We start from the raw sequence: 15,823 nt of genomic DNA, 5'->3' as shown, positions 1-15,823 counted from the left end.
GGTTCCAGTTCCAATTAATATTTAATTATTTTAGAAAGTGGGACAGCTTCAATGGGAAAGACCTGGTATCTTGGTGATAAGGACAGCTATCTGGGATATGAGAGACCTTGGTTCAAGTTTCATCTCCAGAGTGGGGATTTGAAACTGGGTTTCCCACAGTCCAATTGATTGTGATTGCTAGTGGGCTTAAGGGGATACCACCACCATCTTCTCACTTATGGGAATGGCACCTAAGTCCCCTTGTGACTCTAGCCCCCAAAATCAAACTATTTCAGTTTGGACATGTCAAAACGAACCATTTTGAAATTTCAGAATTTTTTTTTCAAGTGAGACAACTTGCCAAAGTCGAGAAAAATTCACCACATGTTTTGGTTTCACAAATCTGCATTTATTAGTGAAATAACGTTTCTGCAGAAAATCTTGCCCTGCTCTAATTACCAGGGTATCACTTTAAATGAAAGCCTGTCCCCAAAGAAATTAATGGAAGTTTTGCCATTGACTTCAGTGAAACCACGATTTCACCCTGTATTGTTTCATGCGAGCAGTCCCAGTACTTATGGAATCCACCTGTGACACAAACATACTTAACTTTGGGGTCACAAAAATGAGTACTTTAAATGATGTTTTATCATGTGGATATTTCAAGGCTATCTGTCATTGTTATAAAGCCTAAAATAAGAGGCCTAATCAAGACTCAGTATGGGTTTAGCAAAACACAGGTCCTGATTCTCCTTCCATTTACACCAGTATAACACCATTGACTCCTTTGACATAAATGGAGTTACTTTTGATTTACAGCAATGTAAGTGAAAGGACAATCAGGCCACAAGTTTCTAAGATGTTCTGTACTTTTTAAAAATTAGCTCCTTTCACCATATCTCTAGTTGCCCGCCCCTGACAGTTTGAGGTTAGTGGATGGAACCTATTATTAGAATGAGGTCCTTGTTAGATTCATATATTCTATAGCCAGAAGGGACCACTGTGTAGTCTGATCTCCTATATAAACACTGGCAACAGAACTTCACCAGAATAATTCTTGTTTGAAATAGAGTATATCTTTTAGAAAAAAAAAAAATCTAATCTTGATTTTAAAAAATGTCATATTGTATTCACTTGGTATTTTATGTGATTAACTTGTTTTTTTTCTTCTGTGATGTTTTCTGTTTGGCAGAAATGGCAGCATTATCGTAATATTCAACCTATACTTTGCACAGTGGGTATCTAATGAGAAAGCAAAGAATGAACTGGTTTTAGGTATTGAAGCAAATAAAACTAGCCTTTTGCAGACTATTAACATTGATGTGAACAGCATAGAAATCACAGGTAACTATGAAAATTATTTGCTTTCTTTGAAACCTTGACATGTAAGTGAATTGCAGATGTTGACACTCAATTCTGCAATGGCATGTGTGCAGGTATACAAGTCCACCCATGAAAATTCCATTACAGGAGATGCCTTTACTAGCTGGCCCAACAGAGGCTACATAATCAGAAGTTGTAGGGAAGAAGGCCCAAATCCTCAGTGGGAGTTAGGTACCTAAATACTTTTGAAAATCTTGACCAATAGCCTGTGAACTGTTCGCGAGTGATCTCCTTTAGCCAACCTGGAAGCAGCATTCACAAACCACACTGGGCGCCATGTAGAGCCATCTTCACAGAAGGCTGTGTGAGCGTGATATATATGCTTTAAAAAGGAAACAAGAGGGTAAAATAATGGTGGACTCCCAGTGAAATTCCATAATATTAATCCTTTATTTATGGTGTCCATCATTTGTGATGCCTACCAATGTCCTTCAAGGTAATGTAATTAAGGCCCAATAATGCTATTGCTTAAGTAAATACAGTTATTTTACCCAACATTCGGACCAGGGGTAGTGAGAAGTTCTAGTCTTCATAGAAAGCTAGATGTTCTGCTTTACTTGTGGGGGCAGATAAGGGAAAGAAGGATGATATATCTTGCTTATTGCTGAACGTGGGATCTCATGTAAGTGGAAACAAACATTAAGAACAGAATTTAAAAGGCTTTGGTGATTCAGTTGCATTTAACCAGAAAGGAAAAATTCTGACTTGTCAATAGGTGGATGAGGTGATTCTAGGGACCCTCGATACCCAGAGGGAAGAGATGTATGAGCAATGGATAAGACCTGATCCAAAGCCCAGTGAAATAAGTGGGAATCTTCCCATTGACTTCAATGAGTTTCAGAACAGGCTCTCAGTGAGGAAAAGGATAAAAATTAATTTGAATCCATTGAAGTGGAAGTTGATTAAATGACATTTTCAACCTCTGTTGGAGATACTATTAGGTAGCTACTGATTACCTTCATAAGGGGAGGGAGACATCTGGTGTGTAAAGTCTCTTATACTCTATATTCTAAAGGCACATTTCATGCTAGGTACTTTAGGTATTCAATGACTAAATTCAGAGCCTTGACATAATTATTTATCTTGACTATTTGCACCATCTAGAAGGTTTTTTTTAATATATAACTTTTTCTATATTCCCATCATTGTGGGAAATGATTGACCACTATATCCCAGAAATTCTGTAGAAGAAAATTATGAACTAAGGGCAATATATCTACTTGTGAGCTTTGGAGTAGCCAAACTTTTTTTGCTGTAAGAGATTAACAGTTCTGATTTAAAATTAGAATGATAATTGTAACTTCCTAAATCTCAACACGCTATAGCAAGAAAAGTCTCATCTCCCTTTTACAGATGAAAAAATTGAGGCACAGAGGTGAAGTGACTTGTCTATGGTCCAACAGCTTCCATAGTGATATAAAGTAACTTTCTTTTTGGAAAATTGCTGCCACACCCATTTTCATTTCAGCTCATTTAACTGATCCAAATATTGTCTTATGAGATGCAGGTGCCTCAAGGAGTACTGTAATATAAATGGTAATATGACTCAAGATGGCTGCTTGAAAAGATATGTCCCTTCTGACAGTCACAGATGAGTCCCCATGAGTCCCCAGACACACATTCTATAAAATCCTTCTTGAAGAGGAGAAGGAATAGGGATTGAGGAGCCTGTGTGCATGAGAGAGAGAGAAAGGGCTTGAAGTGAAGTTGTAATCCTTGGTGAGCTTGCAGAGTGGGAGGAAAAGCTGCAAGAGAGGTAGGATATTCACCAGGGGAGAATTGGAACATTTCAAATGGCTCAGAGCAGGGGTCGGCAACGTTTGGCACGCAGCTCACCAGGGTAAGCACCCTGGTGGGCCGGGCCAGTTTTATTTACCTGCTGACGCGGCAGGTTCGGCTGATTGCGGCCCCCACTGGCTGCGGTTCGCCGTCCCGGGCCAATAGGGGCGGCGGGAAGTGGCGCGGGCGAACGATGTGCTGGCCGCGGCTTCCCGCCACCCCCATTGGCCCGGGACGGTGAACTGTGGCCAGTGGGGGCCGTGATCGGCCGAACCTGCTGCGTCAGCAGGTAAATAAAACTGGCCCGGCCTGCCAGGGTGCTTACCCTGGCGAGCCACGTGCCAAACGTTGCCGACTCCTGGCTCAGAGGAACAATCAAGTCAAAAACAGTCTCAAAAATATTTGCGGGATTCCTACGCTAATGTGAAACTCCAAAATACTTTATACAGAAAGTTTACACTTAACCTGATTTTGTTCCAACAGCTCCTGAAAGTCTGACTACAAGCCCACCTCTAACATCATCAGGTCAGTACTTCTTGTAAATGAAAACTTGCTTGTGTGCACAAGTAAGGTATGATAACAAGTGTAGGGCCACATATTCATCTTGTATAAATTGGCAGAGCTGCATTGACTTCATTGGAGATACACTGCAGTACAGCAACTGGGGAGCTGGCCCATAAAGTGATATGTTACCTGAAGTAATACTCTAGATAATCTAAAATGCTTGGATTTGAACTCACCTATAATGAGGAGACAAGCTTTTGTATTTTGTATGGAAGTCCTTGGAGTCTAGTGATTTAAACCAGTCTGGAAAAAAGTAAAAACAAACATAAATCTTTGCCCACCAATTGACTCCAAACAAAAACTTTGTAAAGGTTCAGATTGGTTTAGATAAGGCCAGAGCTATCCATACTTATGCTATGAGAGATGGTTAGTGCAACAACTTTGCTAAGCTTTGGTTCCATTCTCAATGGAAATCTTATGGGGAAAGGCACACTTAGGTTTTCCTTGACATGGAAATGCTGCCACAGTTGCTGGGCCTTACAAATTCAGATTCAAAGGTGAGCAATTAAAGCCAGTTAGAAGAAGGTCAGAGAGAGAGCCTGGACCCTGCAAGCAATTGTCATAAGAGAAAGTTGTACCGTAAATGATCAATCACTACGTACACACAAGCAACTTTGTTTTCAACTACACCACACATTTTGCACCTGATTTACAACTCAGGTCAGTTCTTCTCCAAAAACAAAGCCTCTATCTCTTGAGCTGAAAGATGCTCTTCATTGGCTGTGATAACACATCTTTTTTGAGATAAAGATGACATGATCACACTTGAGGAGGTCTTGGCAATAGTACATAGTACATAGCAGTAGTACATATGCACAATAACCAATACCTTAATCAGCAGCCAAGGGCCTATGATAAAGGAAGAAGGTGCTTCAGGAGGAGTTGGGAGATTTGGGGGTATCATGAGTAAGAAGAAAAAAATAGACTATTGTTAGGAAGGTTAAGAGGAAGGTGCTGATGGGATAACCAACAGATAAGCACCAAAACTTTTCAAAAATTTTTTTTTGAGAACCATCAATAAAGTAAATCTACACACTAGAGTGTTTACAGATATAGATTAGAACTAAACTATGGGTTATCTCAACTGTGTTTTGTTCTAGCAGATCCTGTGAATCTCACTAAAAGCCCCTTTCCATCAGCTTCAGGTCAGAACCTTTGCATATCATGAGAATACAAGATAATGTTATTGTTTGTTAATGGAAGAACCTGGTATCTACCTCTCTCTCTCTCTCGGTGTGCATGCATACACACATATATGATGAGATTGGCTTAATAAATCATGAGATTTTAAAATAATATATGTTGGATTATTTATGTTACGTTATGGATTTTTGACCTTTTAAAGTTAATATTTTCAAGCTTTTCTACAAAGTCAGGAGCAACAGAAACTTACCTATTTAGAAAATCAAAACTGAGATTCTCACCTGACTCCAGGAGCTGGGGTTTTGAGACTCATGACAGTTGGTAACTCTGCTTGACGCAGGACAATGTCAGAGTAGCAAAAAGAACAGGAGTACTTGTGGCACCTTAGAGACTAACAAATTTATTAGAGCATAAGCTTTCGTGGGCTACAACCCACTTCTTCGGATGCATATAGAGTGAAACATATATTGAGGAGATATATATACACACCCATACAGAGAGCATGAACAGGTGGGAGTTGTCTTACCAACTCTGAGAGGCCAATTAAGTAAGAGAAAAAAAACTTTTGAAGTGATAATCAAGATGGCTCAGTACAGACAGTTTGATAAGAAGCAAGTGTGAAAATACTTACAAGGGGAGATAGATTCAATGTTTGTAATGGCTCAGCCATTCCCAGTCTTTATTTAATCCTGTGTTGATTGTGTCTAGTTTGCATATCAATTCCAGCTCAGCAGTCTCTCGTTGGAGTCTGTTTTTGAAGTTTTTCTGTTTTAAGATAGCCACCCGCAGGTCTGTCATAGAATGGCCAGACAGGTTAAAGTGTTCTCCCACTGGTTTTTGAGTATTATGATTCCTGATGTCAGATTTGTGTCCATTAATTCTTTTGCGTAGAGACTGTCCGGTTTGGCCAATGTACATGGCAGAGGGGCATTGCTGGCACATGATGGCATATATCACATTGGTAGGGGCTTCTTTGAAGCAACAATTAACACTTTTCGAATAGTAGGAAGATCTTTTTTAGGCCTTTAAGGGATAGGAAATGTGCTTCTGAAATGTTTTAATCTTGATGTTTGTTTGTTTACATAGATTCAGAACCACTCACTACAAGCAAGTCTTCAACAACTTCAGGTTGGTAATTTAAATATAGTGAAAAGGTTGATGTTTTACATAGAAGACTTTGGTGTCCATTCAGTTGTACAAATTATGGGCCTGACCCTACAAATACTTCATACATAGAATTTCCATTGACTGAAAAGGGAGAGCCATGCACAAAGCAGACCTTTCAAGATTGGGCCCTAAACACAAAGGATATTGTATAGTATATACCGTGTTGGATTAATAGAGCTATTTTTGCAAATCTTGGACTATAGGGGATATTTTGAAAAACATAAATTACAGCTAGGTGCTTAATTCCCACTGGCTTTCAGTGGAAGTTTAGTACCTATCTGCCATTTGTACCTTTGAAAATATTTCCCAGACTCATTAATTAGTGAAAAGTATGAGAAACACAAATGTATTTCAGATATGTCTAAGCATTTGTAATTTTTACATGTACAGTAGCAATTTATACTCCTCTATGGATTATGATTTAGAGGTAATTTGTTCTTCAATCTTAAAATAAAAAAGAAGCATTTTCAAACAAAATATCAGTTTTCTTGTGCCCAGAAGATAGCAGTGCAGTTTGGTTTTTTGAATAGGAATAAAAATGGAATCGAAGATATCTTTTGTAAACACAACATTCTTATTGCATATTAATTTCACTCAAAGCATATCTCTGGGTATTTGGTGTAGTTTGTTTGGTGTTTTTTTCATTGAGCCTAGAAATGTACTAGGTTCAAGCATCTCACCAAGATTTGTGGTCATTCCCTTTGCTGATACTTCAGTGAAGAGTTAGAGGGGTGTTGTGCTTTGTATTGAATGGTATGTTTAAGGTTCTTCTGCTTATCCTAGGTGGTTGTCCTGTGGAAAGTTGTAACTCCCATTACACATATGCAGTGCCCTGGACCAACATTCCCATTCTGCATAAAACAGGCTATGATATAAAGGCTATGAAGTGTATAGCCTATTGCTTGAGTGCAAAATGGCAGATTTTCTTTCTTACGCCTTCACTTTGTATTGCAAATACAATACAAAGACCATATGTCTGATCCAGTGTGGTCAATCTTATGTTCTTATAAGTATTTTGCTGCTTTTTTCTTAAGTCAGATCTTTCCCACCTTCACTCATATGCATTTACTAACAAAAGCAAAAACAAATGTATGTACAACTGAGTGATTTCCTTTTCCCCCACCTCCATCCCATCAGGTCTGTACTTCCATGATGCTTATCCAAAATGTCTTTATGGTTCAATCCTGTTCCATTGGCAGAATTCTTATTCACTTAAATGGGGACAGGACTGCACTCTTTGGCCCTGATCCAACAATTAGATACATGTGGAGGGACGCTTACACCCTTGGGCAGTCCTGTTAGTGTGACTCCATACAGACTTAAGGGTCTACCCCCAGGGAGCTGATTGCAGAATCTGGGCAGAAAATTGTACAAACATTGATTTTTTTTTTCTCAGAGATTTATAATATTACTAAAACTTGTCCTTAAAAAGGCTTTTTTATTAGTGCTGGTCAAAATGTGGGAATTCTTTTCCATGACAAATTTTAAATTATTGATGAAATGATTGAAGGTGGAAAAAAATGAATTTCCAATTGAGTCAAATAAAATGATTTTTTTTTCATTTTGCAAAAAAAAAGTGATGAAAAGATTTCCACCAGCCCTAGTTTTGAGCATAGTTCTAACAAGAAGTCAATGTTCAGTTTTCATATGTCTGAACTTATTCACCCTTCTGTACTAATATTCACCTTTCTGATGTGTTTGTTCAGCTATTATGTATTGACTCAGAGCATGTAAAAACACCATAAGCAAGTTAGACATACAACTCACACAATTGTTGTGTAATTAGGTTTGTGCTGGAGTCCCAAAGGCAAGTCAGTTCTCCTTTGTAATATAATTTTCTTTTTTTCCCCTTTTCTTATCTCAATTATTATTTCAGTGAAGTGTTTGCCTCCTGAGGAACCTTGTGCTGATGCCATAAACTGCATAAGTAAAGACTTATTTTGTGATGGAGTACCAAACTGCCCAGATGGTTCAGATGAATCTGAAAAAATATGTGGTAAGAATGTAAAGCTCTGAATCAATCTTTATATCTGCTTGTACTTGTCAATATATTAAGCAATACAAGTATCTTCCAAACCAATCCCAACAGAAGTGAAAGATAGAATTCAAGAAGATATTTTACTCTTCAAGAAATGTAAGAAACTACAGATTGGCTTGATATTTTTATGAATATTTGTATGGTATAATGCTGAAGCAGCATAAGCCAGCTATAGTCATCTAATGGAAAAGCCGTTGTCAAATAATTTACAATGATATCCAACATTGTGCTATCAAATGATGCTATGCAGCTGCAGAACCACATACTCCAAAGAACAAATCATGTCAAACCAATCTGATAGCTTTCTTTGATAGGATAACGAGTCTTGTGGATAAGGGAGAAGCTGTGGATGTGATATAGCTAGACTTTAGTAAGGCATTTGATACGGTCTCGCATGATATTCTTATCGATAAACTAGGCAAATACAATTTAGATGAAGCTACTATAAGGTGGGTGCATAACTGGCTGGATAACCGTACTCAGAGAGTTGTTATTAATGGTTCCCAATCCTGCTGGAAAGTCATAACAAGTGGGGTTCCGCAGGGATCTGTTTTGGGACCGGCTCTGTTCAATATCTTCATTAACGACTTAGATATTGGCATAGAAAGTACGCTTATTAAGTTTGCAGATAATACCAAACTGGGAGGGATTGCAACTGCTTTGGAGGACAGGGTCATAATTCAAAATGATCTGGACAAATTGGAGAAATGGTCTGAGGTAAACAGGATGAAGTTTAACAAAGACAAATGCAAAGTGCTCCACTTAGGAAGGAACAATCTGTTTCACACATACAGAATGGGAAGAGACTGTCTAGGAAGGAGTATGGCAGAAAGGGATCTAGGGGTTATAGTGGACCACAAACTAAATATGAGTCAACAGTGTGATGCTGTTGCAAAAAAAGCAAACGTGATTCTGGGATGTATTAACAGGTGTGTTGTGAGCAAGACACGAGAAGTCATTCTTCCGCTCTACTCTGTGCCGGTTAGGCCTCAACTGGAGTATTATGTCCAGTTCTGGGCACCGCGTTTCAAGAAAGTTGTGGAGAAATTGGAGAGGGTCCAGAGAAGAGCAACAAGAATGATTAAAGGTCTTGAGAACATGACCTATGAAGGAAGGCTGAAAGAATTGGGTTTGTTTAGTTTGAAAAAGAGAAGACTGAGAGGGGACATGATAGCAGTTTTCAGGTATCTAAATGGGTGTCATAAGGAGGAGGGAGAAAACTTGTTCACCTTAGTCTCTAAGGATAGAACAAGAAGCAATGGGCTTAAACTGCAGCAAGGGAGGTTTAGGTTGGACATTAGGAAAAAGTTCCTAATGTCAGGGTGGTTAAACACTGGAATAAATTGCCTAGGGAGGTTGTGGAATCTCCATCTCTGGAGATATTTAAGAGTAGGTTTGATAAATGTCTATCAGGGATGGTCTAGACAGTATTTGGTCCTGCCATGAGGGCAGGGGACTGGACTCGATGACCTCTCGAGGTCCCTTCCAGTCCTAGAATCTATGAATCTATGAATCTCCAGGATGCATTAATCTTAATTTCTTGGTGGAACCAGTACAAAGATGTCCCTTGTGACAGTTGATAATGATATCCTACTTCAATCTGATATTCTTCCACTGCTTACTGTTCTTAATTTGCTTTTAATACTGTTGACCAGGGGGATTCTACTGCACGGAGGCAATTTATAGGTCTTTCTTTATTATCTCAAACCTGGTTTCCATCTTACTAGAATGTTTTCAATGGAACTTGTGACAAATTTATGTTACGAATCTGCCTGGGGCATCAGGTGATCAGGCTGAGGCCGCAGGATCTTTAGGGGAGGAGATGAAGACCACACAGAGACAAGAGTGTCTGAATTTTAAAGCTTTATTAATAAGCTAATAAAATAATAACGGTGAGTGTTGGGACTGCTCCCACATCACTCAGAGGAAGCAGGAAAGTGTTAGTACCCCAGCCCTAACCCACTTTCATACTCACACATGCACGACCCAAGGCTGACCAAGCCTGAGTGTAACGTAAGAAGAAGAGGGGGAGGGGTGGACGGGAGTTCTTGTCCCGTGCATGGGTCATCCAGGGTCCGTTGTGATCTCCGACTTGCTTTGGCTCTCAGGAGGGTTTTTAAGTCCAGAGTTCTTTTGGGGGTGTTTCATTCAGGGACCTCTGCTCCTGGTACTCTTTGTATCAGTCCAAACCGGCTTTCTGTGGCCTTCTCAGCTTTCCTCAAAACACATCGGCTTCAGGGCCATGAGACAGTTATTTTTCCCTGGTTGACCTTGTGGTCTCACTCCTTTTCACGGTCCCTGCAATTTGTTCAGCCACTCTCCTGTCTCACAGCTGTTTGCAGGGGGGGAAGGTGGACTCCCTCCCTTCCTTCTTGGCAGGTAGCAGAGTGTGTGCAATGGCCTTGGGCTGGAGTCAGATCCTTATCTTCGGCTGTAGCTGGAACATCAAGTTATCATAGAATCATAGAATATCAGGGTTGGAAGGGACCTCAGGAGGTCATCTAGTCCAACCCCCTGCTCAAAGCAGGACCAATTCCCAACTAAATCATCCCAGCCAGGGCTTTGTCAAGCCGGGCCTTAAAAACCTCCAAGGAAAGAGACTCCACCACCTCCCTAGGTAACGCATTCCAGTGCTTCACCACCCTCCTAGTGAAATAGTGTTTCCTAATATCCAACCTAGACCTCCCCCACTGCAACTTGAGACCATTGCTCCTTGTTCTGTCATCTGCCACCTCTGAGAACAGCCGAGTTCCATCCTCTTTGGAACCCCCCTTCAGGTAGTTGAAGGCTGCTATCAAATCCCCCCTCATTCTTCTCTGCTGGAGACTAAACAATCCCAGTTCCCTTAGCCTCTCCTCATAAGTCATGCGCTCCAGACCCCTAATCATTTTTGTTGCCCTCCGCTGGACTCTTTCCAATTTTTCCACATCCTTCTTGTAGTGTGGGGCCCAAAACTGGACACAGTACTCCAGATGAGGCCTCACCAATGTCGAATAAAGGGGAACGATCACGTCCCTCGATCTGCTGGCAATGCCCCTACTTATACAGCCCAAAATGCCGTTAGCCTTCTTGGCAACAAGAGCACACTGTTGACTCATATCCAGCTTCTCGTCCACTGTGACCCCTAGGTCCTTTTCTGCAGAACTGCTACCTAGCCACTCGGTCCCTAGTCTGTAGCAGTGCGTAGGATTCTTCCGTCCTAAGTGCAGGACTCTGCACTTGTCCTTGTTGAACCTCATCAGGTTTCTTTTGGCCCAATCCTCTAATTTGTCTAGGTCCCTCTGTATCCGATCCCTACCCTCTAGTGTATCTACCACGCCTCCTAGTTTAGTGTCATCGGCAAACTTGCTGAGAGTGCAGTCCACACCATCCTCCAGATCATTAATAAAGATATTAAACAAAACCGGCCCCAGGACCGACCCTTGGGGCACTCCGCTTGAAACTGGCTGCCAACTAGACATGGAGCCATTGATCACTACCCGTTGAGCCCGACGATCTAGCCAGCTTTCTATCCACCTTACAGTCCATTCATCCAGCCCATACTTCTTTAACTTGGCAGCAAGAATGCTGTGGGAGACCGTATCAAAAGCTTTGCTAAAGTCAAGGAATAACACATCCACTGCTTTCCCCTCATCCACAGAGCCAGTTATCTCATCATAGAAGGCAATTAGGTTAGTCAGGCACGACTTCCCCTTGGTGAATCCATGCTGACTGTTCCTGATCACTTTCCTCTCCTCTAAGTGTTTCATAATTGATTCCTTGAGGACCTGCTCCATGATTTTTCCAGGGACTGAGGTGAGGCTGACTGGCCTGTAGTTCCCCGGATCCTCCTTCTTCCCTTTTTTAAAGATGGGCACTACATTAGCCTTTTTCCAGTCATCCGGGACCTCCCCCGATCGCCATGAGTTTTCAAAAATAATGGCTAATGGCTCTGCAATCTCATCCGCCAACTCCTTTAGCACCCTCGGATGCAGCGCATCCGGCCCCATGGTCTTGTGCACGTCCAGTTTTTCTAAATAGTCCCGAACCACTTCTTTCTCCACAGAGGGCTGGTCACCTTCTCCCCATATTGTGCTGCCCAGTGCAGCAGTCTGGGAGCTGACCTTGTTTGTGAAGACAGAGGCAAAAAAAGCATTGAGTACATTAGCTTTTTCCACATCCTCTGTCACTAGGTTGCCTCCCTCATTCAGTAAGGGGCCCACACTTTCCTTGACTTTCTTCTTGTTGCTAACATACCTGAAGAAACCCTTCTTGTTACTCTTAACATCTCTTGCTAGCTGCAACTCCAAGTGTGATTTGGCCTTCCTGATTTCACTCCTGCATGCCTGAGCAATATTTTTATACTCCTCCCTGGTCATTTGTCCAATCTTCCACTTCTTGTAAGCTTCTTTTTTGCGTTTAAGATCAGCAAGGATTTCACTGTTTAGCCAAGCTGGTCGCCTGCCATATTTACTATTCTTTCTACACATCGGGATGGTTTGTTCCTGCAACCGCAATAAGGATTCTTTAAAATACAGCCAGCTCTCCTGGACCCCTTTGCCCTTCATGTTATTCTCCCAGGGGATCCTGCCCATCTGTTCCCTGAGGGAGTCAAAGTCTGCTTTTCTGAAGTCCAGGGTCCGTATTCTGCTGCTCTCCTTTCTTCCTTGTGTCAGGATCCTGAACTCGACCATCTCATGGTCACTGCCTCCCAGGTTCCCATCCACTTTTGCTTCCCCTACTAATTCTTCCCTGTTTGTGAGCAGCAGGTCAAGAAAAGCTCTGCCCCTAGTTGGTTCCTCCAGCACTTGCACCAGGAAATTGTCCCCTACACTTTCCAAAAACTTCCTGGATTGTCTGTGCACCGCTGTATTGCTCTCCCAGCAGATATCAGGGTGATTAAAGTCTCCCATGAGAACCAGGGCCTGCGATCTAGCAACTTCTGCTAGTTGCCAGAAGAAAGCCTCGTCCACCTCATCCCCCTGGTCTGGTGGTCTATAGCAGACTCCGACCACGATATCACCCTTGTTGCTCACACTTCTCAACTTTATCCAGAGACACTCAGGTTTTTCTGCAGTTTCATACCGGAGCTCTGAGCAGTCATACTCCTCTCTTACATACAACGCAACTCCCCCACCTTTTCTGCCCTGCCTGTCCTTCCTGAACAGTTTATATCCATCCATGATAGTACTCCAGTCATGTGAGTTATCCCACCAAGTCTCTGTTATTCCAATCGCATCGTAGTTCCCTGACTGTGCCAGGACTTCCAGTTGTCCCTGCTTGTTTCCCAGGCTTCTTGCATTTGTGTATAGGCACTTAAGATAACTCACTGATCGTCCCTCTTTCTCAGTATGAGACAGGAGTCCTCCCCTCTTGCGCTCTCCTGCTTGTGCTTCCTCCCAGGATCCCATTTCCCCACTTACCTCAGGGCTTTGGTCTCCTTCCCCCGGTGAACCTAGTTTAAAGCCCTCCTCACTAGGTTAGCCAGCCTGCTGGCGAAGATGCTCTTCCCTCTCTTCATTAGGTGGAGCCCGTCCCTGCCCAGCACTCCTCCTTCTTGGAACACCATCCCATGGTCAAAGAATCCAAAGCCTTCTCTCCGACACCACTTGCGTAGCCATTCGTTAACTTCCACGATTCGACGGTCTCTACCCATTCTTTTCTCCTTTCCTCCTCTTCCGGCCTTTCGTCGCCTGTAAAGAAACCTTTTGTTCCATACTCACACCTTTAACCCTTCCCAAAATGCCTTGCAATGCTTGTGACAGTGTTAGCAACATACAATGCTGATCTGTCTCCCCAGGGGACCCCCTGAGGGAAGGGGCCACTGGGTTGTGACAAACTGATCAAATAGTACCAAAAATGACTCATGAACATCTCAAGAATAGGCCTGATCTCAAATGGTGCTGAGCCCCTTCTTCAAATTGTTGACTGCTCTTGTTATGGGCTAACTGCACCTCTGCCCCCTTTCTGGTCTCTCTGGTCCCTTGCTCGTACCTGTCTTAGGGTGGAATCTCACTCTTCTCTTCACACTTAGCTCAAAACCAAGTTACACTCCCCTCTGGGAACCACTTATCACTCTGCAGGTCTGTTAGAGTTTTGGACACCTGAGTTTCCTCCTTTCGGGAACCTGTGACCAGTGTTAGTGACCTTCTTGGGGGAAATATGTAGTTCTTTAACAATTGGAACAAAACACTAGAGAAAAAAAGCCGTTTAAAACAACAAAAAGCCACCACACGTACTTAAATCTCTTGTAATCTTACACTTTGCTACAAACTAAGCCAAATAGGCTTCATCCCAGTCATCAATTCCTATTAAATCAGTGGAATTGGAAGGAATTCAGGAGTTTGCGTAATTGGGCCTTTGACTCAGAACAATGTTTGATGCAATAGCTCCTGCCAATGACTTAGCTAAAGTTTGTACAGTGGTCTGAAGCCATACATAAATGTTCCATGTTATCTGTAATACAAAGTATTCTACCTGCTACAATTAAAGAAATAAACTGATTTTTTTTAACAGTAATTGCATACGTTTTTCATTAGAGTAAATAACACTTTTTCATAGCATCGTAAAAATGCAGGGCTGGAAGGGACCTTGAGAGTCATCAAGTCCAGCCCCCTGCACTGAGGCAGAACCAAGTTTGCTTCTGAGGTCAATTTTGCTCACAAATTTTGCTTATGTTTTGTAGAGAACTAATAGAAACACTTGTAAAATAAGAGAGAATTCAGTGGACTCTTTGAATGCTCAGTTCTTTTGAAAAATCAGAACATTATTTCTTACTCATAGCAACATGTCTTTAGATTGCATTGAATTGTAAAAATGACTCCAAACTTGCATGGGTCTTTAGGACAGAGATGATGTGCAATTATGTCACACAGAAGCTTGATATAGAGTATTCACAAAGCAAAATCCAGGAGTTACAGCCTGCTCTAGGGAGTTACTGGTGGTATCCTTTTCCTTTTAATTTGTGCCTGGTGGATCAAGCATCCAACCAATTCTTTTCAGTTCACATTTTCACTGAAAGCTGCTCTTCACAGCCTGGGGGGAAATAAAAGTCTGGTTTCAGGACAACATGTTATTCAGCCCATCACCCTTATTTTAGATTTTGAATCTTAAATCTTATGCTCAAAAGTAAAGAGCTTTTCCAGGCTTCTATATTTAGGCTTCTTAGCAACATTTGCAGAACCAGTGTACAGAATGGCAATAAGCCATGTGCACATTTGGGAGACCTGCCAAATTTTCCACCTCTTTGATTTTTCACTCCTGTCCCATCCCCCAGAGTGACTTAATACAGCCGTATAATAGCTAAAGTTGTCTGGCTTTTCAGAAGTGCCGCAGAGTTTTACAATGAGATTTACAGCCAATTTATAATTCTTGTTGCAAGTGCTTTTGCACACAAAAAGTGCTATTTCCCTTTAAACAACTAAACTTGATTCCTTCTTCCCCCCCACACACCACTCCCTGGTTTATTTCTCCCTCTCGTGTTACTGAGTTTAGCATATGCTAGAGATGTATAGATACATTACAGGAAAGGTGAAATTCTAACAGTTTCTTCCTGACTTTGACAAAGTGTAGTGAAATCCATAAGCTTTTAAGCAGAGATTCAGACAACAGATGATGAAAAATACATTCATTTTCTATTTTCTCAATAAAATTGCCCTGAAATGTTTCCTTCTGGCTCTGCTATGGGCAGCAGCATCAATAGGCAATACTGAAGGGCAGTTAGAAACAGCAGTTAAGGGGTCTCCAGAGAAGTAGGGAAAGCCTAGACTGTTTATATTATTAAACAATTTT

General features: G+C 41.6%; 1 protein-coding gene across 1 annotated transcript in view; it reads left to right on the top strand.

The window, feature by feature from the left end:
* TMPRSS15 (transmembrane serine protease 15) overlaps positions 1-15,823 on the top strand; it is a 149,230-nt gene that overhangs the window by 60,073 nt on the left and 73,334 nt on the right. Inside the window, 4 exon segments of the mRNA XM_065421225.1 lie at positions 1,172-1,368; positions 3,625-3,670; positions 5,742-5,749; positions 7,892-8,011. Of these exon segments, the coding sequence (XP_065277297.1) occupies positions 1,172-1,368; positions 3,625-3,670; positions 5,742-5,749; positions 7,892-8,011 (371 nt within the window).

This window comes from Emys orbicularis, chromosome 1, assembly GCF_028017835.1.
Source record: "Emys orbicularis isolate rEmyOrb1 chromosome 1, rEmyOrb1.hap1, whole genome shotgun sequence".
Lineage (NCBI taxonomy): Eukaryota > Metazoa > Chordata > Testudines > Emydidae > Emys > Emys orbicularis.
The sequence above is the reverse complement of the archived record's forward strand: the minus strand, read 5'-3'. Positions and strand labels throughout refer to the sequence as shown.